Below are 8,167 nucleotides of genomic sequence, written 5' to 3'. Positions count from 1 at the left end.
AAATTCTGTTCTTTTTCTCTTTCACTATCAGCCATAAGTTTTAAAAATGAGCGCAATTAATAAGAAAGAGGATCTGGGTTGCAAGTTGTATTAGTTGGCAACTTGGTTGATCATTTCTTTGTGTCTTTGTTGTCATGCTATCTTCGGTAAAGGCAGGAATAGTTTCTTTTGCCTGAGTGTTGCATACGGTCTGATTTTTAATTTTTTTTTTTCATAATCTAAATAACAACATTGGCTAATGCAAATGAATGGTTTTTTTTTTTTTTTGGATGTAGTTTTTCCTTCCTTTCCCCTCAATATTGTGATTGATAAGTAAATAATTAATACCACCTATTATACCTTTGCCATGATTCCATAGAATGAACTTTAAATATGCTAATGGTTTTGAAAGTATATTTCTCTATAATGGGGTTCCCAACAGACTCTATCTCTCTCTTTCTTTCTCTTTCTCTCTTGATTGCTCTCTAAAAATTGTCTGGCTTTTTGGTAACAGCTTCTTCTCATTCATTCTTGTATCCCAAACTATTTCATTTGGTTTCTGCTTGCACTGAAATGATGTTCTACAAACTCTGGCTTGTGAAGTTTCCCTTGATGCCAGTTCACTGAGGCTAGTTAAACCAACTCCTTGTTTGTCAGTCTGTAATTCGTGTACGAATTTAAAATTTTCTTAACTTCCTTACAATTTATTGGTTTTGAGAATTAAATTTTGATTATTGTTTTTATTGGTTAAGTTTTCAACTTTGCTTAAAGAGAAATACTAAAAAAAGTGTTCCTTGGTTTATTTTTCGGTTAATGCATATATATTTACAATCCCAAGTAGAGAAAAGGCTTAAAATTATTTTTGATCTTGTTTCACATCATTAGATTGAACTTAACTCATCCATTCTGCCTTAACTATGGGGTGCTAATTATGTTTGTCTTGCAGCTGTGGTCATATAATCCAAGTTCTTCAAGGTGATAATCTATAGCAAACTAAATATTGCTGCAGGCAACATGGCCAAAAAAAATACAAACAACCAACAACATTCAAACAAGACAAAAGGGAAACAGGAAAGCACTAATACAGTACCATACTACAAACTTTTCTCCTTTGCTGACCACCTGGATTATCTATTAATGTTTGTTGGCACAATTGGTGCTGTTGGTAATGGTTTCTCTATACCTCTCATGACCATGGTCTTTGGAGATATTCTTGATTCTTTTGGAAGAACTGTGAATACCAAGGATATAGTTCATGTGGTTTCTGAGGTACGTACTTTTGCAACAAAAATATGATAATAAGTCATCTATATTTCCCATACAACTATGCTATATTTCTCGAATTTGAGTTTGTCTTCACCATGCTACATGAAGAAGAGCACAGTTATACTCTATACTAATCAACATTCACAGAAATTTGGACTCCATTTAATCTTTTAACAGTTCTTTGAAAGTGCTATCTTTGTTCTCTGATATGCTTGCTCAAGTACAATGTCTATCTGGTTATGCTTAACTCGATACCATGGTATGCTTATCCCAATAATTTGCTGTAATCAGTGGTAACTTGATTGTTTTAATTCTCAGGGGACCCTAAAGTTTTTATACATGGCTGTGGCATCCAGTGCTGCATCATTTTTCCGTAAGTACATAAGCTTTATTGCTGAGATAAAAGAGTAACAAGGAGATGACTTAATGAATATAATGGTTTATTGGAACCTGAGATACCCCACTTTTTCTATGTGCCAGAGATGGCTTGTTGGATGGTAACAGGGGAGAGACAGGCTGCACGAATAAGAAGTTTATACTTAAAAACGATTTTAAGGCAAGATATTGCCTTCTTCGATAAGGAAGCTAGCACTGGAGAAATAATTGGGAGGATGTCAGGAGACACTGTTCTTATTCAAAATGCCTTAGGTGAGAAGGTATTGATGCACTGCATGCACACCTGAAATCATTACTATCTCCTCGAAGCATCATCCCTAGTTGGAGTTTAAAATTCTCTCTTATTTAGTCATTTATTTTTGCAATTTGCAGGTTGGAACTTTTGTACAGTTGGTAGCAACATTCATAGGAGGCTTTGTTGTAGCATTCATCAAGGGATGGCTTCTCACTTCAGTCATGCTATCTACAATTCCACCTCTTGTCATCTCTGGTTACTTCATGAGCATAATTATACGAAAGATGGCGTCCCGTGGGCAAGCTGCTTATTCAGTGGCAGCAACAGTAGTAGAGCAGACATTTGGTTCAATCAGAACTGTATGCATACTTGGCTTAAGGAAGCTTTGATTTTCCCTTTCCATTTTTATAGAATAATATTCAATCATGATTCCAATTCTCCATGCAGGTTGCATCATATACAGGGGAAAAGCAAGCTATAGCTAAATACAACAAGTTCTTAACCACAGCTTACAAGTCTGGTGTCCAAGAAGGCTTGGCTGCTGGGTTGAGTAATGGTGCAGTTACGTTTTTTAAATACTGCAGTTATGCTTTGGCAGTATGGTATGGTGGGAAAATGATAGTTGACAAAGGATATACTGGAGGGGATGTCATTGTTATATTGATTTCTGTTTTGATTGGCTCCGTGTAAGTTGCATTTAACTTCATAAGTTTTTCATAAAATTGATACATTATCCTCATACTATAATCTGTCACATATACACTATACCAAATCTGCATGTTTGTATGCTTGTGCAAGATTGAAAATTCATTCCCCCCACAAGCCCCACTTTTTCCATATATCACACAAAATGTGATAGTTGATAAGTCCAAAAAGCTGAAGATACATTTTTGGTAAATTAATTTTTATTTCCAGGAATCTGGGGCAGGCATCTCCATGCATGAGTGCTTTTGCTGCTGGACAAGCTGCAGCATTTAAAATGTTTGAGACAATTAAAAGGAAGCCACAGATAGACGCTTATGACAATAGTGGCCTGAAGTTAGATGATATTCATGGAGATATAGAACTAAGGGATGTTTGTTTCAGTTATCCTGCAAGACCTGCAGAGCATATATTCAATGGATTTTCTCTTTCAATACCTGGTGGTACAACCACTGCTTTGGTTGGACAGAGTGGAAGTGGGAAATCAACAGTTATCAGTTTGATTGAGAGATTTTATGATCCGCAAGCTGGTGAAGTTCTTATTGACAAGATTAACCTCAGAGAGTTCCAACTAAAATGGATCAGACAGAAAATTGGCCTCGTCAGCCAGGAACCTGTGTTGTTTACTTGTAGCATTAAAGACAATATTGCCTATGGGAAGGACAATGCAACTACTGAAGAGATAAGAGCTGCTGCTGAGCTTGCTAATGCTGCTAAATTCATAGATAAACTTCCTCAGGTTTGATTCTTCATCTAATCTTTTGTTTAGAATGATCTATTAGTCTGCAATTCTTTTTGGAATTTTATATTTTTTTATACTATGACAGAACACTCTTGGGATTTCCATGATTGTATTCTCATGTTTTTATTTATTTTTTCTGTAGAAAGATGAACATATGTGCCTTGATTTTCACCGAATTTTAACTATTCAATAATGTGGTTTTGTGTCTGATGTCTTCAGGGACTAGACACAATGGTTGGTGAGCATGGAACTCATCTATCTGGGGGTCAAAAGCAGAGAGTTGCTATAGCCAGAGCAATTCTGAAAGACCCAAGAATTCTACTTTTAGATGAAGCCACAAGTGCTCTTGATGCAGAATCTGAGAGAATTGTGCAGGAGGCTTTGGACAGAATTATGACAAATCGGACAACCGTTATTGTCGCCCATCGCTTGAGTACAGTGAGGAATGCTGATACTATTGCAGTGATACATCAAGGAAAAATTGTTGAAAAAGGTATATATAATATATTTGTTTGATTGTTCTTTTCTAGCAGCGAAGTTCCACAAGTTTCCCATTATTATTTTGAATGTCTTAGCGATTCATCGAATATTCATGTTTAGTTATAGAGTTTTGATAGTTTTTTCAGAATGACAAGGTGCCTCTCTCTCAGCATTGCAACTTGCTTGAAGTTTATTTACATATATCTTTTCCCGGTTAAATACCAAATTCAAATTACTAAATTGATCACCATGCTAATTAGATTATTTTTTAGATAAACATAGTACTGCATTCTTATCCCTCTTGACTGATCAGGCTCACATTCTGAACTAATTAAGGACCCTGAAGGAGCTTATAGCCAGCTTATACATTTGCAAGATATTAGCACAATGTCGGAACAAAATGCTCTAAATGATCAGGAAATGCCAGAACTTCCTAGAAGAAATTCAAGACACCACTCATACTCAAAATCTCTTGGAGTGGCTGATGCAGTGAGTGTGCAGGAAACAGCACCTGCAGAAACCACTACTCCTGCTTCAGCACCAACCAAACTTCCTCCAGAAGTCTCACTTCATCGCCTGGCTCATCTTAACAAGCCAGAGATCCCGGTTTTACTTCTAGGCACAATAGCTGCTGTAGCCAATGGATTAATTTTACCTGTTCACGGGATACTATTGTCCAACACAATCAAAACTTTCTATGAGCCAGAAGATAAACTCTGTAAGGATTCAATATTTTGGGCATTAACTTTTATTTTTCTTGGTGTGGCATCTCTATTGGCTCAACCATCAAAGTCGTACTTATTTGCTATCGCTGGGTGTAAGTTAATAAGAAGGATTCGGTCAAAGTGCTTTGAGAAAGTAGTTTATATGGAAGTAAGTTGGTTTGATGAAGCTAAGCACTCAAGTGGTGCACTCGGTGCAAGGCTCTCTGCAGATGCAGCTTTTATGCGAGGGGTGGTTGGAGATGCACTTGCTTTGCTTGTTCAAAATATTGCAACTGCTACTGCAGGCATGGTTATTGCTTTCACAGCGAACTGGCTACTGGCTCTGATAATTTCTGTTTTGCTACCTCTCTTTGGAGTAAGGGTATATGTCGAAATGAAGTTTATGCAACGATCCAGTGCAGATGCAAAGGTTTGCTTTAAACTTCATAGTCAACTAGCTACAATGCATAAAAAAAAAAAACATTTAATTTCACATGAGCGTGGAACGGAGGGGAAAGAAACTTTTGATTCTATCTGAAAAGATGTAACTATTAAAAACGATTTTAAAGAAATCCCAACCCCTAGTTAAGTTAATGGTTTAAACATCTGAAATGAACTACATATGCATTCAAATAATCCCTTTGAAATATACTGAAGTTGTAAATGGTCACAGAAAATGTATGAAGAAGCAAGTCAAGTTGCAAATGATGCAGTAGGGAGTATAAGAACAATTGCTTCTTTCTGTGCTGAAGAGAAGATGATGGAATTGTACCATAAGAAATGCGAAGGCCCTATTAGGACAGGAAAAAGGCAAGGGTTAATCAGCGGGATAGGTTTTGGGCTATCGTTCTTCATAATGGGTTCAGTCTATGCATGCTGTTATTATGCTGGAGCCCAACTTGTTAAACATGGCAAAGCAACATTCTCTGAAGTTTTTCAGGCGAGTTCTTCTGGCTTATCTACCAAGTCAGGCATTCAAATTTTGTTTTAGCAGTTCTAACTAGCTTTTTATTACTTCAGAGGTATTCTTCATTGGTTTATCCCTTGATAAACTCTTGTGTGTCCTAAATTACAGGTTTACTATGCTCTCACCTTGGCAGCCTTTGGAATTACTCAGTCAAGCTCCTTGGCCCCAGATGCCAGTAAAGCAAAGAGTTCTGCTGCTTCTATATTTGCAATTCTTGACAGGAAATCAAAGATAGATTCTAGTGATGCCTTTGGAATGAAAATAGAAAATGTGAAGGGAGAGATTGAGCTTCAACATATCAGCTTTAGGTATCCCACTAGACCTGATGTTCAAATATTCAGGGATCTTTGCTTGGCTATTCATTCTGGCAAGGTAACTTGTTTGGACTTGGCATCATTAGTTATTCTTGTACTCTACATTATGGCAGGCCTCGCAGATGGTTTGAAAATTTTAGTCTCACTTTAATATGCATATACTAACAAATTCAATTTTTTTTAATCAGACAGTTGCTCTGGTTGGGGAAAGTGGGAGTGGAAAATCAACAGTGATCTCATTGTTGCAGAGGTTTTATGATCCTGATGCAGGTCACATCACACTAGATGGTATTGAAATCCAAAAACTACAACTGATGTGGTTAAGGCAACAAATGGGTTTGGTGAGCCAGGAGCCTGTGTTATTTAATGACACCATTCGAACCAACATAGCTTATGGTAAGGAGGGAAACGCTACTGAAGCAGAAATTTTAACCGCAGCAGAATTGGCAAATGCACACAAATTCATTAGTAGTTTGGAAAAGGTAAAAAACTTGAACAATCAAGGTGCTTTAGTGAGATAGACTAGTTAGCAAGTACATGATATCAAACTATTATGAGTCACGTGCATTCAAGGAAGACAAAGAAACTATTTAGAAGCCCATTACATGTTTATTAGCTAGTCCTTTTTATGATTCTAGTGTTAAGATGTCAAAGTAATAAATTTGACACCCAAGAAGAAGGTATCAAATATTTTTTAATAAATCTCACCGAATTCAAGTAGAACATAAAAAAGAGTTCTCAATAAAATGGAATTTTGTATTGATACATAAAATGTTGCAAACATTTTGCTACAGAATCAACATACTTAACTATTTCACTCTTTGCTTTTCTATTTTCTTAAACTTGCATTTGCTTTCTAGTTTATGCACTTATTGGGTACTACACATATTGGATGCTACTACAACTGGTGAGAATAACTATATATAGAACACAAAGGAGACAAGCTCCTTAATTCTAGCAAAGGAAAAAAGTAAATAAAAGAGGCTTATCTTTAGCTAAGACTCTTCACCACCGCGCACCCTTGGCGTGATGGTCACTTCACACACATTTACAAAATTCTTGTTGGGGGGGGGGGGGGGGGGGGGTAAGAGTCGGATTTCAAGTCTCTAGGAGAGAGCTTCACACACATTTACACTAAAATTAAGTTAGAGTAGAATTTCTATCTTGTATAAAAAAAAAAAAAAAGAAAGAAACAAAAAAAATCAAAGACTCTTCCACCTAAAAGCAAAAGAAACCTATACCACAAAACGTTTCACTTTCAATTGTCAAAGATAGCAACATACCTACTAAGTACAAAGGAAAGAGTTATTTTCTTCTTACCCAAAAGACATGCATTACACATAAAAGAAAACATGCATGCAACATGCTAGATAGTAATAACTCTAACACCTTGTAGGACTAGGTAACTTGTCTTGCAAGTATAGGTTTATTAGGCTTACAACACATTTAAGCTCAAGGATCCTAATATATCTAACAAGCCTATATGATGAGGTTGTTTGTAATATATATGTGCTTGTAGGACTCATAATAATTATAAGGAATGTGAAATGCGAATGCAGGGGTATGATACAACAGTGGGTGAGCGAGGTATCCAGTTGTCTGGAGGACAAAAGCAAAGAGTGGCTATAGCACGAGCTATAGTGAAGGCTCCCAAAATACTACTATTAGATGAAGCCACTAGTGCTTTGGATGTTGAGTCTGAGCGAGTGGTTCAAGATGCATTGGATCGATTAATGGTTGATCGAACCACCGTGGTGGTAGCTCATCGTTTATCCACAATCAAGGGTGTAGATTTAATTGCTGTGGTGAAAGATGGAGTTATAGCCGAGAAAGGAAAGCATGAAATTTTAATCAATATCAAGGATGGTATTTATGCTAACTTGGTAGCATTACATACAAAAGCTTCATCTTAACAACCTCTTGTTAATTTGAAAAAAAGAAAAAAAGAAGCAAGCCTCTTGCACTCGTCTTTCCCCACATGTTAAAATAGTCTCTAAAATTTCCCATGATTAGAAATCTATGTTGAGGAAGATGGATTTGAATTTATCCCCTGATGGTAATTTTAATAAAGTGAGCTGATTTTGTAACTTTCCTAACCGTTCAAGAACTAACTTGTCATCATTCCTATGTGTAATGCACATGATATAATAATGTGTTTAGGATCATGAAATATCAAAGACATTGGTGCCTTAACATTTGCAATGCATCCCTCAACAATCGTATTTTCACCTAACATTGGAATCAAATGGTGTTTCTCATCTTTTAGCTTAAGATTAAACTAACCTTCTAGTATTTTCTTAGGTCACCATATTATGTTTTTCTTTATTCCGTTACTATTACTATTTAGTTCCGAAATTTTGAGATCTGCTATAGATCTTCAAC

The 8,167-nt window shown here is 36.3% G+C and overlaps 1 protein-coding gene across 1 annotated transcript; it reads left to right on the top strand.

Annotated features, from left to right (window-relative positions):
- Positions 1-437: 437 nt before the first annotated feature.
- Positions 438-7,897, top strand: LOC126688790 (ABC transporter B family member 11-like). Its single transcript, XM_050383626.1, has 13 exons — positions 438-648; positions 926-1,248; positions 1,564-1,618; positions 1,726-1,901; positions 2,014-2,235; positions 2,324-2,562; positions 2,792-3,317; positions 3,540-3,813; positions 4,114-4,934; positions 5,178-5,444; positions 5,580-5,843; positions 5,974-6,267; positions 7,345-7,897. The coding sequence occupies exons 2-13, from the start codon at positions 994-996 to the stop codon at positions 7,696-7,698; spliced, it is 3,747 nt and encodes a 1,248-aa protein (XP_050239583.1). The 5' UTR covers positions 438-648; positions 926-993; the 3' UTR covers positions 7,699-7,897.
- The last annotated feature ends 270 nt before the right edge of the window (positions 7,898-8,167 follow it).

The sequence above is a fragment of the Quercus robur genome, chromosome 6, assembly GCF_932294415.1.
Source record: "Quercus robur chromosome 6, dhQueRobu3.1, whole genome shotgun sequence".
NCBI lineage: Eukaryota > Viridiplantae > Streptophyta > Magnoliopsida > Fagales > Fagaceae > Quercus > Quercus robur.
The sequence above is the reverse complement of the archived record's forward strand: the minus strand, read 5'-3'. Positions and strand labels throughout refer to the sequence as shown.

What these genes read in the sequence shown, in the direction of transcription:
- LOC126688790 (XM_050383626.1), top strand. Translation starts at nt 994, where the DNA reads ATGGCCAAAAAAAATACAAACAACCAACAACATTCAAACAAGACAAAA. An exon ending in AAAATGCCTTAGGTGAGAAG is followed by an intron (nt 1,902 to 2,013) that starts GTATTGATGCAC and finishes TGCAATTTGCAG; the next exon opens with GTTGGAACTTTTGTACAGTT. An exon ending in CATTTGGTTCAATCAGAACT is followed by an intron (nt 2,236 to 2,323) that starts GTATGCATACTT and finishes TTCTCCATGCAG; the next exon opens with GTTGCATCATATACAGGGGA.